This window comes from Zingiber officinale, chromosome 2B (genome assembly GCF_018446385.1).
Source record: "Zingiber officinale cultivar Zhangliang chromosome 2B, Zo_v1.1, whole genome shotgun sequence".
NCBI classification, from domain to species: domain Eukaryota; kingdom Viridiplantae; phylum Streptophyta; class Magnoliopsida; order Zingiberales; family Zingiberaceae; genus Zingiber; species Zingiber officinale.
Window position 1 is genome coordinate 129,483,081 of NC_055989.1, and position 25,174 is coordinate 129,508,254.

The 25,174-nt window shown below is 37.4% G+C and overlaps 5 protein-coding genes across 5 annotated transcripts; 3 read left to right on the forward strand and 2 right to left on the reverse strand.

Annotated features, from left to right (window-relative positions):
- The first annotated feature begins 292 nt into the window (after positions 1–292).
- On the forward strand, positions 293–1,315 carry LOC122048694 (glutathione S-transferase T3-like). Its single transcript, XM_042610228.1, has one exon. The coding sequence runs from the start codon at positions 293–295 to the stop codon at positions 1,313–1,315; it is 1,023 nt and encodes a 340-aa protein (XP_042466162.1).
- Positions 1,316–2,019: 704 nt separating this feature from the next.
- On the forward strand, positions 2,020–6,418 carry LOC122047155 (protein EARLY-RESPONSIVE TO DEHYDRATION 7, chloroplastic-like). Its single transcript, XM_042608254.1, has 4 exons — positions 2,020–2,881; positions 3,423–3,589; positions 4,978–5,062; positions 5,933–6,418. The coding sequence occupies exons 1-4, from the start codon at positions 2,055–2,057 to the stop codon at positions 6,120–6,122; spliced, it is 1,269 nt and encodes a 422-aa protein (XP_042464188.1). The 5' UTR covers positions 2,020–2,054; the 3' UTR covers positions 6,123–6,418.
- Positions 6,419–10,919: 4,501 nt separating this feature from the next.
- LOC122047158 (ubiquitin-conjugating enzyme E2 5B-like) lies at positions 10,920–11,871 on the reverse strand. The gene is made up of 4 exons (XM_042608257.1): positions 11,711–11,871; positions 11,497–11,624; positions 11,319–11,423; positions 10,920–11,219 (listed from the first exon to the last, which is right to left on the reverse strand). The coding sequence occupies exons 1-4, from the start codon at positions 11,778–11,780 to the stop codon at positions 11,076–11,078; spliced, it is 447 nt and encodes a 148-aa protein (XP_042464191.1). The 5' UTR covers positions 11,781–11,871; the 3' UTR covers positions 10,920–11,075.
- Positions 11,872–13,468: 1,597 nt separating this feature from the next.
- Positions 13,469–16,827, reverse strand: LOC122047160 (rac-like GTP-binding protein 5). The gene is made up of 7 exons (XM_042608259.1): positions 16,402–16,827; positions 15,702–15,789; positions 15,497–15,606; positions 15,343–15,406; positions 14,103–14,167; positions 13,959–14,024; positions 13,469–13,875 (listed from the first exon to the last, which is right to left on the reverse strand). The coding sequence occupies exons 1-7, from the start codon at positions 16,498–16,500 to the stop codon at positions 13,774–13,776; spliced, it is 594 nt and encodes a 197-aa protein (XP_042464193.1). The 5' UTR covers positions 16,501–16,827; the 3' UTR covers positions 13,469–13,773.
- A 1,778-nt stretch (positions 16,828–18,605) lies between these two features.
- LOC122047159 (3-dehydroquinate synthase, chloroplastic-like) lies at positions 18,606–22,314 on the forward strand. The gene is made up of 8 exons (XM_042608258.1): positions 18,606–19,076; positions 19,147–19,297; positions 19,402–19,569; positions 19,677–19,903; positions 20,708–20,831; positions 21,517–21,579; positions 21,656–21,799; positions 21,871–22,314. The coding sequence occupies exons 1-8, from the start codon at positions 18,760–18,762 to the stop codon at positions 22,000–22,002; spliced, it is 1,326 nt and encodes a 441-aa protein (XP_042464192.1). The 5' UTR covers positions 18,606–18,759; the 3' UTR covers positions 22,003–22,314.
- The last annotated feature ends 2,860 nt before the right edge of the window (positions 22,315–25,174 follow it).

The following is a 25,174-nucleotide window of genomic DNA, read 5'->3' on the forward strand; positions in this document are numbered from 1 at the left end:
TCTCCCTATCTATTTTTTCAAGTTCCTACCATCTTATTTTCTATCCGAAATGGATGAAAATAATAGGACATTTTTTATAAATTTCTTGAATTCTACAAACAACTCGCAAGAATATTAATCTTCCCAAAATCCATAAATTCCACCAAATTATCAATACCCACATCCATTTCCCAATATGCCGTTTCCTCCACAAAATCTTCAAAATGTCCAAGGTTTTGGAAATTCTATGAATCATCTGAATTATGCCCCTCGAGGTTCATATCAGCCGCTTCCAGCCGAATATTGACTAAACATGAGTCATCCGTATTTCACGCCATCGGCTGTTCATGGATATGGTACCCCGCACACAACTGGTATGTCTTTCACTCCTTCGATATCAAATGAACCTGCAACTCCGACTTTTGTCCCGGAGACTCAACTTTCCGACTGTGAATCCCCAATTGAGGTGGTTAATTTAGAAAAGGCGGTTTCAAATGTTGAGGGTACAAGAAAGCATTCAAGTTGGACAAAGGTTGAAGACGACGTCTTAGCGAGAAGTTTTGTCACTATCAGTGATGATCCAATAATCGGCAATGATCAAAAGGCGGATGCTTTTTGGGGACGGGTTGCAAGCTACTACAATGAGAATCTTCCCCTAGGTTCAAACACCAGAAGTGCAAATGTTATACAGTCACATTGGCACAATACAATCCAAAAGAAAATATATCGATTCAATGCAAATTACAATAGTATTTATAGTTCATATCGAAGTGGTCACAGTGATGAAGATATATTGAGGTTTGCGTACGAAAAATATCTATCCGAAAACAATGGTGTTGCATTCAATCTCGAACATGTGTGGAGAATTGCCAAAGACCGTCCAATGTTTACTCCACAGTCCGCTGATCACTTTGTAGCGACAAAGAAGACAAGGACCTCAGAGTCTGGAGCAAGCAACACCTCCTCCAACCAAGATGTGAGTATAGACCTGGATTATGAAGATACTCGTCCAATGGGGCAAAAGGCAGCAAAAAGAAAGGGAAAAGACAAAGTAAAATCGACCATGGAGGATCTGACAGTAAACTACAACAATATTATCACAAAGTTCACTGAGTACATAAGCGTGAAGAAGTCCGAAGTCGATTTGAAACAAAAACAACTTGAAGTAGAGGAGATTAAGGCAAAAGCTGCATTGTCCAAATCTGAAGCTAAGAATCGTCGCTTGAACTTGAAGGAGTACGAAATATTGAACAAAGACACCTCGCAGATGACAAAGGAGCAACTTATCATACATGAATGTCTATGCAAGGATATTAGGTCGAGATGGAATATCTAAATTGTTTACTTAACGTTCATTTTCTAGTATTATTATATTTTCGAGTGATTGTAATTTTTAATTATTGTATTTCTCATTTCGATTAATGTGATTTTTAATTATTATATTTTTGTAAAATAATCGTTATAAACAAGTCGTTGGAAATTAGCTGTTACAACTAGTCGTTGGAAACTAGCTGTTACAACTAGTCGTTGGAAACTAGCTGTTACAACTAGTCGTTTAAAACATATTTATTTAATATGGTATAATGTTAAAATGAGTGAGTGGACGGTGGAGCCCATGAATAATGAGTATGAACGTTAAAAGGGATGTGAGTGAAAGAATGATGTTGTTATAATGAGCATGTGACAGTAGGCCCTGTACTTTTTGATAATGTGATAAGTGTTATAATGCTAGAGCATTGTGGATGCTCTTACACCATAAGCTTTAGGCTCCTCATTCTTAGCCCAATAACTTAATTTATAATTGGACATGCCCCCCCCCCCCCAATTAAAAAATGACTATTATCAATCTAACTTAAGCCACTCAACCATCCGACCGATCCACTGGGCATTTGGCGGGGCCGGACCGATCCACTGGGCCCGCCCGAACGTCGTGCAGAGGCCACTCTGGACAATTCGCGTTCCACCGATGACCAAACCAGCGCGCCATTTGTATCACCACCGTAACAAACTCTCTCCCTTTTCCGTCTCCCGTCCCTTCTTTCCTCCTCCACCACCATCTCCTCCTCTTCCCGTCCATGGATTCCCCGCACCATTACTCGCCTACACCTCCGTCCGCGCCTCCCCTTCCCTCGACCTCCTCCTCGTACCCTTCCATTGACTTCTCCGACCTCCCCGACGAAGTCGACAGCCCCAGGCACTCCTCCTCCAAGGCCACCCTCCTCCGCGTCCCCGGCGCATTCCTCCACCTTGTCGATAAGCACCTCAGCGTCGAGCTTGCCTCCGGAGAGCTCTCCGTCGTCAGCCTCCGCCAGAGCGACAGCTTCGTCGCTGTCCTCGTTCGCGTCGGCGGATCCGATGACCCCGATGCTGTCCAGTGGCCCCTTACTCGAGATTCTGCCGCCGTCAAGCTCGACGAATCGCATTACTTCTTCTCCCTCCGCGTCCCCGGCGGCGACGTAGGGCACTCGCCCGACGTGTTCAGTTACGGCCTCACCTTCGCCTCGAAGGGGCAGGAGGACCTCCTGAGGGACTTCGATCGGATATTGGAGACCTACGGGAGCTTCTCGGTTCAGAAAGTGAAAGGGGCGGCGGAGGCAGTGGATGGATCGGTGGCGGGGGAGGTGACGCCCGCGGAGGCGATGCAGGAGGCGGCGATGAAGGAGATGATGGAGGAGCGATCGGCGGCGTATTGGACGACGCTGGCGCCCAATGTGGAGGATTACAGCGGGCTGGTGGCGAAGGCCATCGCGGCAGGGTCGGGCCAGGTGGTGAGGGGGATTTTATGGTGCGGGGATGTGACGGTGGAGCGGCTTAAGTGGGGGAACGATTTGCTCAAGGAGAGGATGGAGCCGAACACGAACGCCCAGGAGATCACCCCGGAAACCTTGGAGAGGATCAAAAGGTGAAATCTCTTGCCCCAAATTTTTGACAACACGAAGGATTGATTTTCTCTATCTTTCTTTACCTTTCCATTTTCCAGCTATCTGCACGGGAGAGAGACAGATGAAGAACACCTATTTTTCAGAATGTGATAGGAATTTTCTTATTAATCATTATAGATTTTTTTTTCAGTATATACATTTCTGTATTAGGGATTTGAGTCTACACATGTAGTTAGTCTTTATTAGTTGTATAGAAATACAAGCTTCAATTACCATATTCTTTTGAAAAGAAATTTAAAATGAACTTTGATCTCAAAATAAGAGGGGCACCTCAGATTCCTTGTTTTCTTTTGAATTAGTAGTGACCATGACTAACAAATCATTAATTCTAAGTTTATAGGATGGATCTATTAGTAATGACATACTCAAGAAATTTTAATACTTAGATATATTTAGACCCTATGTTAATTGATATCTGATTTTATATCCTGAAGTATATGAGGTTAAAAACAAGGCTTAAGAGCAACTGAGCTGACAAAAGATATTGATGCTGAATTTTAGGGTCAAAAAATTCACCAAAATGTCAGAGAAGGTTGCAACAGGAGTGTTATCTGGGGTTGTCAAAGTTTCAGGATATGTTACATGCACAGTTGCAAATTCCAGAGCAGGGAAGAAGTTTTTTGACATGTTACCTGGAGAAGTTGTTCTTGCTTCTCTTGATGGATTTGGTATGTCATATTTGAATCCTCTGCTTTTCCTTTTCCAGATAATTTATATCATCTATTTTTTCTTATTTCTTTTGCTCGGATGAATGGAAAAGTTGAAGTGTTCTTGTCATCTCAATAATTTCAGTATACTGTTTAGGCTAACCTTAGATCATGGTCGATCAAATCCCCCCGCAAAAAAAAAAAACCTATTAATTAGATGAGAATTTTCGTATGTGTTGTCTGTCATGCCATGTTTTCTTCAGTAACTGCAGGAGCATTGTTTGTCCAGCAACTTTTCTTGAAAAAAGTGTTTGCCCTGCAATTTATTTTTTCCTAATCCTCATTGGCAGACTTTTTTTTTTTGCATCTTTTTTCCCGGAATGCTTTGGTACTTTTTAAGGAAATATTGAGTAAGCTTTAACCAACATTTTTTGGCATGTTGTTCTTAGGAGCTTTTGCTTTCCATCTAACTATTGTATAGGAGAGAGACTATAATAAACGTAAAATGTTTTAGTTGTGTATAATAATATATATTTTTTTAATTCTTCCAAAGTAGAATATCTTATGTGGTTATTGCATGAAGGGGTAAAAGAATCTAACTTGAGTCAAATGGTTAGTTAGTCTGATAGCTAATTGGTTGGGTCAAGTGAACTAGGTGGGCCAGCATGTCTTGTTAGACCAGGTGGTTTGAGATGGTCGAGCAGTTCGAATGAGTCAATTAGTCCAATCTGACAAGGTGATTTGATGATGTGAATTGTTCAAAACTTCAAATCATTTCGGTTAAGGTATGTCAATTTTTTGGGAGGGTTGAACATGTTAAGTCTAACCGTTCAAGTTGACTAGCTAGCCTAGGCAAACAAAGTGGGTTTGTCGGTCCGGATGGAACGAGCAACTAGCAAGCCTGAGCAAGTTGGGCGGTCTAGGTTAGTTGTTAGTATAAATGGATGGGGTGGATTAGATGATTTGGTCAATCCATGCAATTTAGGCTGGCTCACAAGTGATGCGTGCGCCTAATTGTTGAATTCCTTTGAAGGCAAGTATCAGATGCATAAAACGCTCTTAAACTACCTCCACTGAAAACAAGAACAGTTAATAGACATTAGTATATTTTTTTCTAGAAAAAAGGACAGTACATTTATTCACATGCATACCAATACTTTATTGTATCACTAATGAGTTTTCAATTACAATTACAGGAAAAATCAATGTCATAAACATTGAAAGAAATTTTCTTCCAAAAACCATTGAATGAAGTTGGTCTAGCTTCTAGGGAATATAGTAACAGCTAATATTTAATCATTGTTTAAGCAAAAGTTTAGTGAATGAACCTAGAAGAATCATTCACTTCTTGAATTATCTCTCCACACTTATTACTAACTAGCAGCACTTTTCTCCTGTTGTACTAACAGGCAAGATATGTGACGCATTTGAAGTGGCTGGAAAGAGTGTTTTATCTACATCTTCAGTTGTGACCACTGGACTTGTATCTCACAAGTATGATTCTCCATAAATATCGGATATTTTTTTATCTGGGTGAACCATATAAGTTTAGTGAACATGTATCTTAAAGTTGAATTTGTATATGTAACGTGCATTTCTTCCATGTTGGCTTTTAGAACTTTGAGGCCATTCACGTGACCTCGGTAGCTCAATATATGCCAGGAAATACAATTGCCATGCATAGACACTGAAGTTAATTTTTGGTTTTTCCTAAGAAAGTTACATGATCAGCCTTTTTTATGTTTTTTATGTTAAGTTTCTTTAGAAGAGATTTGAAACTTAATGTAACACAGCTTGTCTTCAGTATCATGGCATTTTGAAACTTTTCAGGGGTGTGCGCATGTAAATGAGAAGAATAACATGCATGTTAAAACCACAAAATGATAATTTTACTTGAGGATCATTTAATTAAATCTTTAATAGGTACCACAGGCAGAAATCTATAAAAAATTTTCTTAGTTAATCAATTATTTCATGACTACTTCAGATTCTGACCTTCATGATTTTTAAAACTTGATCCTCTTTCTTAGAGAGGGTAATTTGTATATTTGACCTCACAAGTTAGGACTATAATTGAGCACTCTCCTCTCCCGATAATCAAGTTGAATCATGCTTAGATCATTATTTCAAGAAAATATGATAATAAGAAATTGGAATAGTAATCGAAAGTCTCATAGACTCAATTTATTTAGTTACATCTTGTCATTAGGATTTCAATCTAACAACATTACATCAGAAGAGAGAATTGGATCTCATAGACTCAATTTTTTTGTAAAACAAATTTTAGAGATCCGTATAATCTTATTTTGATCTTGCTTTAAATCACTTCTTTTAACAAGCCATATGGGTGCTTCATTGTTTCAGGTATGGAGAGCAAGCAGCTGAAGCAGCAACCGAAGGTCTTGATGCTGCAGGGCATGCTGTGGGTGCCGCATGGACTGTGTTCAAGATCAGGAAGGCTGTTGACCCCAAGAGCTCCATTAAACCCCACATCATCACCAAGACTGCAGTAAAAGCTATGGCGGATGATCTAAGAGCTAAGCACGACAAGTAGACTTTCTAGAAATCCTCATCTCTATTAGTCTTTTACTTGGTCATACTTTGTTCTAATTCTTTATTTTTTCTTCAAATTTCATCATGAACCTGTGAAAATTCAAATTTGATATAAATAAAAATGTTGTCTTGGTGATTCTCATAATCTTTTGTCACCGAGTAATTAACATAGATGCTATATTTGTGCTGCTATCTCCATCTTCTAATATAATTGGTTTTTCATTTATATAACTAAAATGAATTGCAATTACTTCATACAGAAGATTAAGATAAGAACTATAGGGAGTTTTTCAGTAGTATATAAAGAGTGATACAAACCTATGTTTTATTGAGGCTCCGGTGCTCTCGCCTAAGTTCCAACGTAGCCTGTGAGATTCCAAATAATATAAATTTGGTCTAGTCCAATTTCTATAATTAATATTCTAGTGCTTAAGGAAATTTTGTGTTGCACATCATTAGTGAAATTGCCATTGCATGGATATTATAGATGCATAATAAAAGGTTGTCTACCTTATTAATCTAATAACTCTAATGCTCATATTAAAGCTAGCAGCTTATTTTAAATGGCAAAAATCAAAAGGATACCTTTTTTTTCAAATTGTTAAAAGGACACCCCACTTTGATTTTTTATCACAAGGGCACCCCATCCCTGTAAAATGGCACAACTATCTGTAGGATCGAAAAGAATTTAGATATCTCCACAATGACATGATATTGTCCACTTTGGGCCTAAGCCCTCATGGTTTTGCTCTTGGGCTCTACCCAAAAGGCCTCATGCCAATGGAAATATCTTTTTCTTATAAACCCATGATCTTTTCCATGTGTTTTCAATATGGGACTCCCTCAAACAAAGGACCATGGGCTTCCCACGTCCGATCCTCAACCCACCAGGTCTTCCTGCCCCTCGGTCTACTCGACCTACTAGGACTTCCTGCCCCTCGGTCTACCCGACCTACTAGGACTTCCTTGCCTAGCCGCAACTAGAACTTCCTGCCCCTCGGTCCACCCGACCTACTAGGACTTCCTGCCTGGTGTCTGGTCCTCTTGATCCGAACATAGGAGCCCCCACTTTCTTTGTTCGAGGTCAATATTGTACTCACATGATTCAATCAGACCATAGCTCTTGTGCACAGTCGGCAGTTAAACCTTCTGGCAGTCCGGGCTCTGATACCAATTGTAGGATCGAAAAGAATTTAGATATCTCCACAATGACATGATATTGTCCACTTTGGGCCTAAGCCCTCATGGTTTTGCTCTTGGGCTCTACCCAAAAGGCCTCATGCCAATGGAGATATCTTTTTCTTATAAACCCATGATCTTTTCCATGTGTTTTCAATATGGGACTATGTTTGCAACCTTGCAACCCCAACACTATCATCCCGTACTATTCTCATTATTATCCTACCTATATTCCTGCCTAAATCCTAAATTGGTCAAGCGCGTTGTAGCAGTTGCAAAATCGTTCATAGCTGCTACACAGTTGTAGCAGCTACAACTTCGTAACTGCTACAACACGGAATTTTTTTTTAGGCTAAAATTGTTTGGAACCTTCAAAAAAAATTTAAACGATGTTTTTTAACTTGAAATTGGGCCATTATGGGTTTCATCCCGTAACTAGTTGTAGGTATCTGAATGAACTTCAATTTGATATATTGTGCATCCTATGATTCAACACAAATCAAAAGTTATAGTCTATGATTTCGTAGTTGTTACAACTGAGCTGTCATGTAGTTGTAGCAGCTATGGTTTCATAGCTCCTACAATGCGCTCGACCAGTTCAGGATTTAGGCAAGATAACAATGAAAACAGTACTGAAAAATAGTTGTGTAAATTTACAAGGGGTGGGGTGCCCTTTTGATAAAAAATTAAAGTGTGGCTCCCTTTTGACGAATTGGAAAAAAGACATCCTTTTGATTTTTGCCCTATTATAAACTAGAAAGTTGTAATAAGAAAAAAAAATAGACTAGAAACGACAATGGAATGCAAGCATAATACTCACATTCAGGTAAATAAGACTTACTGAGATAAGGGAGCACACATTGACAAACCATAGCTGCTACAATGCGCCCGACCAGTTCAGGATTTAGGCAAGATAACAATGAAAACAGTACTGAAAAATAGTTATGTAAATTTACAAGGGGTGGGGTGCCCTTTTGATAAAAAATTAAAGTGTGGCTCCCTTTTGACGATTTGGAAAAAAGGCGTCCTTTTGATTTTTGCCCTATTATAAACTAGAAAGTTGTAATAAGAAAAAAAAATAGACTAGAAACGACAATGGAATGCAAGCATAATACTCACATTCAGGTAAATAAGACTTACTGAGATAAGGGAGCACACATTGACAATCCCTTCAACCGCAAATCATCACATAGCCAATATGCTTTTGATCTGAAACCATTAGATCCATAAATAAAGGAAAGAAAATGGAACTAATCACTAAAGTAGACTTTTCTCTTTAAGCAACAATTAAGTGAGGAAAATTAGAACTACTTGAGAATCCTGAAGAATAGATAGATAACAACATGAAAACATGACATTTTCTATGATCAGGTTTTCATTGCCTTTTAGGTGGTGGATATAGATAGCAATATGAAAACATGGCATTTCCTATGTTCAGGTTTTCACAGCCTTATAGGTGGTGCATTGGTTGCATGGAAACAAAAGAAAATTGACACTAGACTAAGTGACAAATTAAATCTCTTGTGTGAGCTTCTCCATGTGGTGCATCAACAATACACGATAAACTAAAGAAAGGATAAGGAATTCACTCAACGAGAGTCCTATGATCGACATGGCTTATCAGTAGCATGCAAACATCATAATTGGAAGTAGAGCAAAAGAATACAAAGAAGCAAGAATATTTAGAACAGTAATGTACAAAGCAATATGTTGCTTGAATCAAAGGAAAATTTGATTGAAGTTGATCAAAAGCGCTAGTTGTAATTTGGCTAAAGCTAGGTTGGCTGAGCGTGGGAAGTTGACATTGGTGTTCAACCACGTTGATGTAGGGAAGACCAGATTTAGAGGGAAGCAACAGGGAGAGTGTAATAAGAAGGCAGGAGCAAACTTAGTGGTGTTGTGTGATGAAGCAAGTTTCTCGATCATGTATAGGAGAAGCTGCCAATGGAGGTCATGCTTGAGCAGGATAAGGAGCATAGGAGATAACTGTTCAAAATCAATGGTTGTCACTCAGCAATTGCTTTCTCTACTCAATAGTAGGAGATGTCCTCGTATCACCTTGCTATTCATGATGAGAGGAGAGAAGACAATATGGTTCACAGTTGAGGAAACAAAGTAAGATGGGATCTTTGTGCCACAAAGGGTACTATTTACACACGATGACAATGGACAAAGACTTGTAAATACATAAGGATTCTTTACTCATGGATACACTTGGAAATACAACTCTGGGGCATGCATAGTCAGTTGCTTGTCACTGCCTGAGTTTGTGTGGCTTGTTCGAGGGGATAGCTGACTGTTGATGGATGCTTAGGAATAGTGGATTGCCACCTAGTTATGCAGGCAGGAAGCAGATATAAATCACATTTGAAGTCTTAGGGGGGGGAAAAAAGGATAGGTTTATCTACTTGAACTAACTCACACAGACGAAACAATGGGGATTGCTTGCAGGACGCAATGACTCGGCAGCATGCGGATGGTGCAGGGTTTGTGCTTGCTGATGAGCAGTTTGGATTAAGTCAAGATAGATTTCACTTAGGTGGTGTTTAATACAAGTGATTTCCATCAAACCATCCTTCTTGATGTGCCATGCGGTGATTTGAAAATTGATTTTAATAAGTCAAGATAGCAAATAATAAGCTATCATGTGATCATGTCTCACTCAGCATCTCACTCTTGCTGATAGCATTGATAGTAATGTTTATGGCTACGTGGTGGCATTGATGGCTTCTTTGTCAATTGCAATTGGGCTTCTCCCAAGTTAACTTCATACTGATATTCTCTGAAAATGTAACCTGTATAGCTCACAATGAAGTCTTTTATGAACGAGATAATCACATCAAGTTTTGTGGCCATTTCAATTATCAATCTGTTTGAAAAAGCACTCTATATGAACCTGCCATATCACCTCTTCTAACCAACTTATTGACCTTTTCACTAAATTACATCCTCATCCTTGCCCTTCTCAATTCTATACTGAAAACTCTTGTTTCTATTGCTACTCATCTTAAGTTTGTGCAATGATGTCAATGGATGTATGAACTCATGCTAGTGAGTATGAATAAGTTGTGGAAATATATATTGTATTGCTAATCAAATGAGTTGAGGATATACATTAGGGATATACAGATTCATAATGTTAATTTAGTTCTTATGCAGACGAAAAAACTTATAGACTAAGTAGATTCAAAAACTTATTTGTTTTCTTTCATGGTATTAGAGAGTTGACCATGAGTTTAAACTTCTCTCTTGCAACTCTTCATAATATTTCCCTACTACTTCCATGGTTCTACTTTCTTGAGCTAGTCTTTCCTTTCATTATTTTTTACTTTTTAGTAACTTATTCATGGTCTTAATCCCCGTCCAACTTAGCCCTGAGGTTGCATGTTACTTAGATATGGTTACATGTATCCAACATATGAACTGTTCTAGTTATCCTGCATAGTTAGTTATAGAAAATTTTTGGGATCGTTCCTAGCATGTTAAGTTTTTGGAATAACAATAGCTCAGTTAAGTCATAATAATTGTAGGTCAGTGCAGAGAAAAGGAGAGCAGACAAACCAAAACAGCCAAATTATACTCTTAGCTTCACCCCATTCGAATCACTGCTGATCCAAAATATGTCAATTCTTGCCATCATGATTGATTCAAAATTTCCTCGGCTTATTACATATAATATGGAGGTGTGTACATACGTCTCCCCTAATATATATCATGGTGCAATTAAATGTAAGCATTATAATTAGAAATCTTTCAGCTTCTTGAGGAGGTTTTGTTAAACCATGGCATATTTCTGGGTCCAACTGCGGGCTGTAGACCCATATCTTAAAGGGTCATTCTTGCACATATGCGCAATCTCTGGTACAAGTGGATCATCTGGGTTTGGGTCTGTGAGCAGTGAACATATGGAGAGCAACACCTACAATATCCAATTATGAAAACATAGGTTAACTTTACTATAGTATGATCAAACTTAATGCTTATAACTAAACATGGTGTTTTTGCTCTTCCTTTTGACCTTTGAAATGGTGAGAGCTGGACTCCATTGATCCTTGAGTATGTCCAGGCAAATGTTGCCATTGCTGTTGATGTTTGGATGGAAGACCTTTGTCTTGAATGCTACCTTCAGATAAGAACCAGCAAACTCACAGATGCATCTCTGAATTAGGATTCTAAAATATATGTTTTTTTTATACCTTTGGGGGCTTGAATGGATAGTCTGGAGGAAAGTGAATGGTGACCAGGAAGAGACCACCAGCATAGGGACTATCATTAGGTCCCATAATTGTAGCTTGCCAGTGATACATGTCATCTGCTACAGGCCCTGAGAACATTATATAGTTCATTACTTTCTTTTTAGAGAGAGAGAGAGAGAGAGAGTTTTCATTTATCAGAAAGGCACCAAAATACCTGCACTGCAAGAAGTTGGGGGATCTCTCTGCAGGTCCTTGAGCTCCTTGATGATTCTCCTCAAGGCCATGGCTTCACTGGATGAGGAGACAACTGTTTTCCTTTGTTAATTGTTTGATCCTGGGCTGCTTCAGCTTGAGGTGAGGCAGGAACTACTGGCTTTACTTATATAACAAGGTATGGACTGTCCATGATATCTGTGGGTGGAGACTTTAGGTTGACAATTTGTGTTATCACAAAACGACATTTTTGTCGTGTTAATTGTATCATAATGTGGCATATTAATCATATTATCCAGATAGTCTTAATAGAGACCGTGGAATGAGGGCTGAGCATTGGATGCTTTGGTTAGTGCACCACAGAAAGAAAGCAGGAATCTGGAATCATGACAATATCTTTTTGGAGGCATATCTTGACCAAAGGGAACTACTATGTCAACTTTATTTTGGACGGCCACCATTTTGATAGGGTTATTCAGACTGGTCTAATTTTTAAGATCAGAACTTTAGGGGTATCAGAACCCACAACACCTTGTTCAATTTGGCCCATAATTGACTCCAATTAGGGGTTCTTCTTTTCCGTCAAATAAACCATTCAACTCAAACTTCAAATTGTATAGCCCATGGAATCAAACTTTATTGAAAAAAGAACAAAGAATACAGTTTCAATTGCCTTTCTTTTACTTGAGAAAGATGAGTAGATTCCACAAAAAGAATGGATGATAGCAAATGCTTTTTTTCAAACAAAGAACACGAATCTGAGGATGGGAACATGATGGTAATGTCAAAGGTTGATCTATTAACAAATAGGGTGAATTTTGGTTGGTTAGGTATGGAAATTCGTTATGAGAACTTGTGTGTCCTCGGGGTCATGGTGTCGCGGTAGGACATCCAGGTTGTCTCCCAGGTACCTGCGGTTCGAACTCTAGCTACGGCGTATTTGTAGGAATTTTTTCTCCAAATGGGGGGCGTAATCAAAGGATGTTAAGCTTCTGGGCTGGCCGCCGCGTGCGCTTCCCGATTTACCCTGGTGGCCGGTGAGAAACTTCCGTGGGACCGGGTCGGTCACCCCAGAGATAGTCAATAAAATTAACTGAGATTATCAATTTTTTTTTTTTTTAATGAGAACTTGTGTGTAAAGTGTATTTATTCTATGTACTGCATTAGTTCTTTATTTTGTTCAAATTATTCTTCTTTTTAATTTTATTTTAAGAAAAACTAAGCATGCATTCCCGTGAGCTTTGGATTATGATCTGATCTAAATAAACAGAACTTAAGGATACCCATAGTTAAAAGTTATACATAAAATTCTTAAATAGATTTTTTTTTTCATTTCAATATTTTATCTAATTAACTTTGATTTAATGCAATCCAGTTAACATGAACTAAGGAAGGGAGCCTAAAGTTAACATGAACTAAATTTATAATCCCGGCAATTCACTAATAATGCGTTGATGAGATTGTACGAGAATTTAAATGCATTGAAAACATTTAACAAAATTCTAAATTCTTCAAAATTCTTAAACACACGAGGAAAGCGATTGCCAAGAACACAAGATCATATATAGTAAATGGCTTCAACAATAACTGCTGCAAAATTTAGCAACAAAATTCTAATAATTTATTTCCACATAATATTGTCTTTGCGATGAAATCATGGAATACATAATAAGATCCACACTGGTGACTTTAAATAGTAGGACAAAAACATGACTTGATGACATTATGTAAGTCATAGTTAGAGTTTCATGATTCAGTCTTTAGGTAAAAACACAAGCACTACATTCATCACAGGATTTCGATGGTCTAAAATACAGTAATCTAATAACACCATGTTTGTGCAAATAAGGATCAAACAACATTCCTCTAGACATTAACACGAACTGATCATATTAAAGTACATTTTCAACAGGCCAGTTACAAATCGTCACAAGTCAAAATGAAGCCAAATAACCTGTTCTCCCAGAAAGCAGCGACCTTTGTAAATCATACGTGACTGCTAGACTTCCAAAACATGAGTTTCTGCAGAAAGATATCCTCAACCCTTTTTTGCAAGCTCAATGGTCACAAAATTGAGCAAGTCTTTTGTTGCTTTTTCTTCTTCCTGTTTTTCTTGGGTGGTTGAAGTACAACCTTGATGGCTTGATCAAACACCGCTTTGACATTCTACACAGAGCATTTAGCAAGATACAATTATAAAAGATGAACAGAAAAAACAAAACTGGATGAAATTTGAGCAGAATATATACTTGTTGAGTCTTTGAACTGCACTCAATGTAAGCAGCAGCACTTATTTGCTTCTTTAGTTCCTCTCCCTACAATCAACTGTGGTAAGCAAAAGATGCACGTCGAAAGTCTGAAACAAAGTCATAGAATTAGCTACCATATTTTACCTGAGTGGTACTTATGAGAGATGCACCAGGATGGTCGATAAAGAACTGTTTGTCATCACGAAGATCTGCAAACACACCCACCACAGTTAAGGCAACATGAAAAGTTGTCAAATGGAGCAAGAAGAAAAAATAACTCTAGCTGATAATTTTCCTGCACATGGGTAACTTAGTTTCAGACACAATTATCAAATGCAAACCAGAATGGCCAGTCTGGTCGGAAAAAACTAGACCCAGATCCTAGTCCAATCTGATTCTCTAATCAGAAGGGAAATGTATGCCACCTGGCCAAAAACTGAACCAACCAACCGATTTTATCGTAAGTCCAAAAATAACCTTTTATCACTCCATGCTAGAGGGTTAAAATGGCAATTTTATGAACTAAAACCACACACCAGTAAAGCTAAACTAATCTCCTCCATTCTCTTGCCACATGCACACCATGCCCTCCCAGCTTCTCTCTCGTCATCCCACAGTCGGTGTTGCACCATCCGACATGAACACCGTTAACTATTGCACTGCCGATAGAGCCACACTCTCCTCTCTCTCTTATCTCCTGTATTTGTGTTTCTCTCAGATAGCCACTATTGTGGATCTCACACAACTGCCGGCTTGAGCCCACAAAACAGCTGCAGCCATAACATTCTTCTCCATCCCACACCATATTAGTAACCTTCTTCTCCAGCTACTGTTCCTTCTCTTCGTCCGCACTCACAAATCACAATACAAGTTCTCTTCTCTAGTGATGGGACCTCTTCTTCTGTCATGATGCATCCGCCTGCATACAGTCGTAGTTCATCTATTACGCAGGCCCCAATTCCAATTTATTGATTAAAAGAATACTTTAATCAATAAAAATACCAAGTTACACTTGAGTGAAAATTAGTAGATACTTCAGTAGCTTGGATTGCCTATGGTTAGTAATATTCACTGGCAAGAGATCAGGATGAATTAGGTGTACACCAAGTTATCTACAAACTCCACTTGATTTCTTCAAACACAATCGATGATCGAGGGAAAAGTCAGTAAGATTCTCATTTTGCATATTGATTAATCATTGACTCAAGCGCATGAATCAGAAAGCAATTATTGAACTAATCTTGAATCGAAGATGGATACACACAACAGGTAAGAGGCTTTAAAGTAATTAAGTCACGGAATCTCATGCAAACAATATCTAGCAAATAACCAAACTGCAAATACAGAATGTAACAATCAAATATATCATAAAATTATTCATTACCAAGCTTTGTGCCAACAAGAATTATGGGGACACCAGGTGCATAGTGCCTCAGCTCAGGAATCCACTGAAAATTCAAATTGAAAATGGGAAAAATGAAATCAAAGATTCACTAATTTTAAAAATTGAAAAGATATATCTCTAATCATTATACAACCTTCTTGGCCACATTTTCATAGCTGGCTTTACTGATGAGAGAAAAGGCAAGCAAAAAAACATCTGCTCCTCGATAGCTCAAAGGCCTCAATCTATTGTAATCCTCCTGACCTATTCAATCTAAGTGTCTTATTATACCACTACCATTTAAGAGAAAGAAAGAGAATGCATCAACAAAGAGATATAATGACAGACTTCTAGTATACCTGCAGTATCCCACAAACCTAAGTTGACTGTGTTTCCGTCCACCACTACATTAGCACTGAAATTGTCAAACACTGTCGGAACATAATCCTGCTCAAAAGATTAAGTGCGTAAGTAGCTCTGAAGGTAGTTTTAATTATATCCTCATATCTTCTCAGACAAGCTTACAACAATAAAAAGTTAAATTAAAATCAATTGTCAATCAAGTTATCCATATTATCATTTCCAGACAACAAAAGAAAGCAGATGAAACACTTAATCAATAAATCATATTGCCCAAATTTCAATCATGGCAAATGCATGTGTTTAGAGGAAGCATGGCCCTTACAATCTAGCCACTTTTCCTTCAAATATAACAGAAGAATTAGAATACTGATATTTTAGATAATTAGATCCTCTTTTAAGGCCCTCTTGATGCATATAGAAAAGAAATGTACTGATGCTTCAGAGAATAAGCATTAAAAAAATCTAAAAAGGCATCATGGGTAAGCTAATCATAACCTAGATTCAACCAAATTTCCTTTCCTGGTAATTGAAAGACAAATTGGAAAGGAAAACTCCAAGAATTCAAGACCATCAAAAGGGGGCGACAGAGCACATTGTTTTTCCTACGCTGACAAGCTATCACAAGCTTGATCCAACGCATCAAAGACACAATCGAAGCACCAAAGAACCCTAAAGATCGGATCTTCTAGTACTCACTGTGGGAAAAGTGTTGCTGGTGTAGGAAATGAGCATGCAGGTCTTCCCGACGGCGCCGTCCCCGACCGTGACGCACTTTATGAACCTCGACGCGCTCATCTCTTCCGCCGATCTCTGACGTGTCTTCCTACTAGAACACGGGACGCGAAATTGGAGGAAAAACAGCAACAAAAAGGAGATCTTTTCCTCCCTCTTCTCGGACTCGAACTAGACCGCTGCTGACTGCTGCTTCATCTACGAACCCGCAGCCAGATCGAAGATCTCCGCCACTGACAACGGAAAGCCACTCCACCCAACCCTAGCGACGGCAGGTGGAAGATCTGGAGAAAACGAGAAGGATGGAGGAGAGAGGACTGCAACTTTGGCACTGCGTTTGGCCGGAAGAGAGAATAAATGGCCGGGAATCATGCGATTAAAGCACTCCTAGTCCTCGCAAAAGACAACTCAACATAATCTACGAAGTTTATGCTACTTTTTCAAAATTAACCCTTACGATTTTAATATTGTTAAAATAGTCCTATAGTATTTGATCATTTAAAATTGTGAAAGTTTTACAAAGATCTACTTAACTTTGAGATTCTCTAAAAACGGCACTTATTTTTGTATTGTATCCTTCCCACTAATCATTGTGATGCATTAAAAAAAAATTAATCAAGTTGGACAACGTTGAGTCTATGATAATTGACCTGGGAGACAATTAAACGTTTTTACTGTTATACCGTCTAATCTTTGAAATAGTAACTGACGTATATAGAAGGTATTTACCTCGACTATGTTAAAATTTAAATCCCAAGCTTTAAGTTGGAAGGACCGTATTGCTAGTCACTAGACCGTTTAGAGAAGACATGGTGGTATTAATTTTCAAAAACTATAGTGATGCTATTTTAAAAATTCATACACATTACCATAATGACACGTTATTTAAAAAGAACAATACCATAATAGGACTGTTCTTTAAAATTTAAATATCACAATAGTTTATTTTGTCCCTAGGGATATGGTGTCGCAGTAGAATATTTAAATTGCTATCTAGATATTTATAATTTGATTCTCAGTTATAATATATTTGTAAGAATTTTTTCTCTAAATGGAGCGCGCAACTAATGAATGCTGGGTTTTTGGGCTGCCCGCCACACACGCTTTCAGATTTACCTTTGTGGTCGGTGGAAACATTCTATAGAACTGGGCCGATCACCCCAGGACTAATTAATGAGACTAACTGGATTTATCATTTGTCTTCGGGACTAGTGTCCGATAGAATATCCAGGTTGTCACTCAAGCGCCCACGGTTTGATCTCCAGTTATGACGTATTTATAGGAATTTTTTCTCCAAATGAGGCGCGTAACCAAAGGATGTTGGGCCTCTGAGTTATATGTCGCGCGCACTTCTTAATTTACCATGATAGTTGATGGAAAATTTTCTTGGGGTTGGATCGGCATCTTAAAGTTAGTTAATGTGACTAACTGAGTTAATTATTTTTTTTATTATTATTAGGATGTCAAGAGGGTAATATCGTAATATGTAAAACTTTGAAAAAAAAATCGCAAAGTTATCATTAAGGATATTTGTAAAATTAGAATTTAAAATGGTAAGTATGAAAAATAACATGTTTACAAGGATGCATATGCAATTGTCTAATTAAACATATGTGAAGGGAGTGGGAAATATAATATTTTGGATGGAGAAAAAATAGGACATGAAATATGTACCTTTTATTGCAAAGGCACATTTTGATGAAATGTAATGTTTTGGCACACTCGAAGGACAGCTAATCCATGTCTCATGCTCTTCTTCAATTTGCCCACCACCAACTAAACAATTGTCAATTATATATTTCATATTTCTCTAATAAAAATAAATATATTTTTTTGTTTTAATAATAAATATTTATATTTTCTATTTTAAAAATATCTCGCCACATTGTTGCTTCTTATGATTGCATTGTTCCTCGAAAGAATGTATATAAAAACCAGCGAATCTCATTATTCACTTAAATTTATTTTTAAATACAAATTAATGCCTCATACAGTTGTTTTATTTATTTATTACAGCATCAATAAAAAAATTTAATAATAAATTTATTAAATCTGGCTGGGCCGTGTTAGGACGCCCGCTAGATTTGTATTGGGCCGGGCTGGACCAAGAGTGTCCTTGCCTACTTTATGATCCGCATGGAATGAAGTGTCCGCATACGTTTCGCACGTGCGGCGCACCAGCTCCACCTACCCTCCTCCTCCCGACCTACCCCGCCCGCGCTCCGGCGTGAGCTTATACCTACTCCAAAAGGAAACAAGCGGCCAAAAGCGAAGCCGCCGCCTCCGTCAACCCTCCAATCTTCCGCCTCCTCCTCCTCCTCCATGGCGGCTGCCTCTCCTCTTCCTTCCATCAACTCCACCATCCGCTCCTCGCCCAAGATCTCCTTCTCCTCCGCTCCCGCCGGTGCTTTCCCTTGCTACCGCCGCGAACGCCTTGGTCTTTCTTCTCGCTCGTTTCCCTCCCCGATCACCCTTCGGACTCGACCGCTGATCTCGGCCTGCGCCGCTTCGGTGATGGAGGAGGCAACCGAGAGGCGGGATTCCAGGGTTTCCACCGTCGTCGATGTGGATCTTGGCAGCCGGAGCTATCCGATCTACATCGGATCGGGCTTGCTCGATGTGCCCGATCTTCTCCAGAGGTAACTTGCTAATTGTTTCCTCGCGTTCAGCAGTCCTCCTTGGAATTGCAATCTGAATTGGTCGCTTTAGGCATGTGCACGGGAAGAGTGTTTTGATCGTCACAAACACTACGATTGCGCCGTTATACCTTGACAGAGTCGTCAAAGCCTTGACTCAGGGGAATCCGGACGTCACAGTGGAGAGTGTGATTCTGCCGGATGGAGAGAAGTATAAAAACATGGTTAGTGCTAAGCATACTCCTCTTCGATTTTGGTTTGTCCACCTTTACTCTGTATTAAGTTTTTTGAGCTTTTGTATACTTGGACTGTTTGGGGATTTGTGTAGGAAACATTAATGAAGGTCTTTGACAAGGCCATAGAATGTAGAATGGATCGCCGCTGTACTTTCGTGGCACTTGGTGGTGGTGTCATCGGTGATATGTGTGGCTTTGCTGCTGCTGCCTTCCTTCGTGGCGTTAACTTCATTCAGATTCCAACTACATTAATGGCTCAGGCAATTGTTTCAGACACAGTTTTGCCCTCTTAGTTGTTTATTGACCTGTAGTGATTTGATAGCCTTAAATGTTGATAACTGATTGGGTTGATGTTGATTCTGTTCAGGTGGACTCATCAGTTGGCGGCAAAACTGGAGTAAACCATCCACTTGGGAAGAACTTGATTGGTGCCTTTTATCAGCCGCAAAGTGTGTTGATAGATACTGATACTCTAAACACATTACCCGACAGAGAACTAGCATCTGGCATAGCTGAGGTTGTAAAGTATGGGCTCATAAGAGATGCTGACTTCTTCGAGTGGCAAGAAAGAAATATGCAATCTCTCTTGGCAAGGTATCACAACAGTTTATCCTTTATGTAATTATTATCATGATGTGCATATTCTATTCAACCATGATGTTTTTTGTCTGATTCCAGCCTTATCATCTTGTGAATTCTGTAAATGTGTTTCCTCATTTGAAGGTCTCTAGACAGTCTGTTGCAATGAAATTTGACAATTGTTTCGCAAGCAGAATTTGACTGGTTTTGATCAAATGTTTATCCCTTGAAGGTTGCTTTTATTTGCTTCTAGAATCATATTCAACATTTTCTTGGCAGTAATTTATGTTTTGGGTTATTCAATGGGAAAGAAGCATGAAAGATTGAAAAAAAAAACATAATTCAAATTTTGATAAAATTAACCATAGAAAGGGTGACTCTATTCACTTGGAGGAAATGATGAAATGGCAATTGCAGCTCCCAACTATATCTAAAAGTTTGATGTTAGGACTGTTGCTCATTTTTTTATTCCTTGTCATTTTAAAAGCACAAGTGTCAGTTAAAAGAAGGTAACTTGTGTATTTCTTCATAATTGTAAAAGACTAGAAACGTGGATAGTGATCTTTACACTCCCCCTTCCAACCAAGGAAAGGTATTTTTCATACTTTTTTTACAGCAATAATTGCAGCTTGTTAAATAAATTGGGTATCTTTTTTCCACATTATACATGGTGTTAACGTCCATCTTGAACTCCTATGATGTAGGTTAATACCTAGCCTTTTTAAGAAGCTTTTAACATTTGATTCTCATCACTGTAAATTCTTCAGTCAGTCTAACTTGTTGTATGACTCTATGGGTCGTGTTTCTATATTGCTGCAGAGACCCAAGTACCTTGGCATGTGCTATTAAACGTTCTTGTGAAAACAAAGCTGAGGTTGTTTCCTTAGATGAGAAAGAAAGCGGCATGAGGGCGACATTGAACTTGGGGCATACATTTGGACATGTGAGTTCTGAGTTTAGAAATATATTGTACTATCTTCTGTTTCTAATGGATTTTTTTTTACTTGTTACTTATGCTTATTTTTGTTTCTTTATATATGTTCTAAATTCATAGAAATGATTCTAACTGGTGTAATATTTCACATTCTGATTGTGGCTTTTTTATTTCATGAAATTACATACTAATAAGACAGTTCTCTAACACCATGCAAAGAGGGTACTTGGTTAGGTCTAACAGCCAAAGTGAGATGTTTGATAATAGCCATTGTTATGTTGATTAACTGTGTGATTGCTTTATATCATGGGATTTGCGTGGCTGACTACACAAGTGTAAGTAATGGCCTAGAATCTAGATCCCTATACATAATATCTGTTGCTAGAGCCTTAAATTTGGAAGACTGCTTACCCCAAGTAACTATAACAGCCAGATGCTTCTATTCTTATTTTGATGTCTGTCCCATAACAACCCTGTAAAGTTGATGAATGAGTAGGTTCTGGTCCATGATTCCATCTACTAGGAACGTTGAAATGCAAGTTGTGACAGAGTAGGGTTATAGACCTACTATGCATTCTTCTGTATTGAAAAATTACTAGAAGTGGGTTTTGAAGTTTGTTTTGTGCACCTTTATTCTTCATCTTACTCTAGGTTATGTATTTTTCTCTACTGACATCATATGTACTATGTCCAGGCCATTGAAACAGTGTATGGCTATGGACAGTGGCTCCACGGAGAAGCTGTCTCAGCTGGAATGGTGAGACAATGCATGCACTTCTTGTCCCCTTTCTTCGACACATCTCTGAAATTTTTATTCAATGCTTGGGTAATAGGTGATGGCAGTGGATATGTCTCGGCGCTTAGGCTGGATTGATGATTCTATTGTGGAGCGTGTTCATAGAATCCTACAAGAGGCCAAGCTTCCAACTCATCCGCCAGAGGTGATGACGGTGGAGAAATTCAAATCTGTCATGGCTGTAAGTACAAGTAACCACAAACCTTCTCTTCCGGTAGCTTCTTGCTAAACTTACGGTCCATTTTGTCACAGGTGGATAAGAAAGTGGCTGACGGATTGTTAAGATTAATCCTTCTGAAGGGCCCATTGGGAAATTGTGTTTTCACCGGCGACTACGACCGGAAAGCACTGGATGAAACTCTCCGAGCCTTCTGCAAGAACTGATGTCTGGAATTGTAGCCTTGCAATGGTGGAGCTTTTTGAAAGGCAAGTCTTATAATGCTTAAGTAGATTCCTTCTGATCCTAAATAAATATTTTTTCTGTATAAAACAATAAGGAGTCGTGCAAGAGAGTGAAGATTGCTTAAATTATTAGGGGTGGAATCCATACACAACATATTGTAACATTCATTCTTAATCCATTGACTCATCCTGATGTCAAGAACCTCAAAATGCTTCCCAGTTATTGACGTCAATAAAATGTATGGTTTCGGATCAAAAGAAAAAGAAAATTCTCCGAGTTATTTGCTGTAGATACTATGCCCTGATCTTCTGGATTCTATATCATGCATATATTAACATTTTTACTAAACCTTTTTTTATATGTTTTTAATTCTCTGTTTGGCTTCTTGATGTTTGTTCTTGTAATTAGTTAGATCATTTTCTCTGAGGTTCTCCTTTGCAAAAAAGAAAGAAAATAGTTAAAGGAAGAAAGTGTAGGGGGAAAATCATTGGAAAATAAGGGAAAAATTCAAACTAAAGTCACACTGAAACCTTTGGCTGCCTCCTCTCCAGGTGAGAACATTTTGATTTATGAATTTAGTGAGATAAATTAATTTGAATTTGAATTTAATTATTTTACTTCGGTTGAAATCAAATGTGCACCGTTATTTCTCTTAGTAAAGAAAAGAGACGCTTTTTTTATAATGTTTTTGAAAAAATAATTTATTTTTGTTCATCTGGTTTTAGTTTACTTTCAATTGTCTTAGAGGAAAGAACTGAGAAGTTTTTAAATATTAAACAAAAAGGAGGCAAATTATATCATAATGGTTGGTTACTCTATTCCTTTTGTTATGACTTTAAATTCCAATTAAAAGTGTAGAATTATAAATGATTGATCGTTCTACTCTTATTTTTGCTAGTTTAAGTTCAAGATAAACATGTTGATTTGTCAACTATTAGTTGTTCGTATGGCAAGTTTGAATTCAAGTAAAACATGTTCATCTGCTTTTGATTTCTTTCAGAACCATTTAAATGACATGTGATACGTTTGAATATGTTTCAGTTTTTTTTCCCAAACAAATCTTATCACTCGATCTGACTTTTCTAACTAAATAGTTTAAGTTAAATTAAGTCATTCAAAATTATGTGATATTCAAATTATAAATTTTGATTCATCTATTAAAGATTATACTTTGTTTGAATTATAAATTTGATTTACTTATCTTTGATTTTAGGACATTTCTAAGAGGTCATCGTGAGTTTGCTCAAACCACTTGATCTTTGTTGTAATTTGATTCTTAAAGTTACTTGATTAGTGGGAAATTCGCTTTTGTAAAATGAGAAACAATTCAGCTTTTAATATACCAATTAGCTTTGCTCAAAATATTTTCAATAAATCTATCATCTCTCAAATTGTACTCCTTTAAATAATTTTAATAATTCCTAAATGATAGTTTGTTTGAAAATATTAACTATTTAATAGTCAATTATTTCAGATTTTTTTTTTAAAAAAATGAAAATTGCATTATAATTTGACAAACAAGTTTATAATAAAATTAATGGAAATATTTAATGTATTTTTATAAAAAATAGCACGATCCAAGGAAAATATGAGAGAAATAGCAAGATCAATCATTGTACTCAAAAGTCAACTGAATCAATATGAGTTAAGATTTAGGTGGCGTTTGGTTTTTTCCTAGGAATCGGAATGAAAATGAGTATCATAGTATTGTGGAATGAGAATGAGTATGAGTTTGGGTATCATTCTTAAAAATAATGTTTGGTTGGTTAAATATTTTTAATTGGAATGAACTTAAATTTTCTTTTTTACCCTTAGAAGAAAATAAGGGAAATGATTAGATGGAAGATAAAGTTGAATGTAAGAGAAACATATGATTAGAGAGAAAGTGTGATGGAAAAAAATGAAAAGAGGGAAAGTGTAATGAGAGAAAATGAGCAGAGAGAGCGTGATGGAGAGATTGAGAAGAGAAAAAGTATGATGAGAGAGAAAGTGTGTTGAGAGAAAAAGAGTGATGAGAAAAAATGAAGAGAGAGAAAGTGTGATGAGAGAAAATGAGAGATTGAGAAGAGAAATTATGAGGAGAAAATGTGATAGGAAAAAATGAAGAAAGGGAAAGTGTGATGAGAGAAAATGAGGAGAGAGTATGTGATGGAAGAGAATGAAGAGAGAGAAAGTATAATGAGAGAAAATATGGAGAGAGAGTATGATAAGAGAGATGGAGGAGAGAAAAATTATAATGAGAGAGAAAATATGATGAAAAAAATGAGGAGAAAATAATGAGAGAGTGTGTGTGATGAGAGAGAATACAGAGAAAAAATGGTAGAGAATGTATAATGAGAGAGAATGAGGGGAGAGAGTGTGATGGAAGAGAATGAAGAGAGAGAGAAAGTATGATGAAAAACATGAGGAGAGAATGAAGAGAGAGAAAATAATGAGAGAGTGTGTGTGATGAGAGAGAATACAGAGAGAAAATGATAGAGAATGTGTGATGAGAGAGAATAAGGAGAGAGAAAGTATGTTGAGAGAGAAAATGTGATGATAGAATGAGGAGAGAAAAAGTATGATGAGAGAGAACAAGGAGAGAGAATGAAATGAAAGAAAAATTGAACAAATATACTAAGGGTATTTTCGTCCAAAACTTATTTTTTATTTATATTCCATCAAAACCCAAGGAAGGGGGTGAGTTTCATCCATACCCAAATTTTTTGGTTTCATTTCAAAATCTTAATTTCATTCCCATCAACTAAATATAAAATTTGAAAATAAATTCATTCCCTCATTCTCAAACCTCTAAATCAAACGTCACCTAGATATCTAAAAACGTTGAAAATCTTTTAGAGAAATATATTCAATCCATATTTGAATTTTAGAAAGGCTTATGTGGAGAACTTTAATTTGGAATACGCATTCTCTTTATTGTTTTTTTTAATTGCAAGTATTTTTCAACATTTTTATTTTTATTTAAAAAAACAAATCTCTTTTAATGTCTATGGTTGCAATAGATGAATCTTTTTTTACACATTTAATTGAGATTTATTTTCAATAAATAATATGTTAATACACACTTATGACATTATTAAAAAAAGAAGTATGATTCTAACTCATACTTTTCAAAAAAAAAAAAACAAAGAAGAAGAATTGATATATGGAATA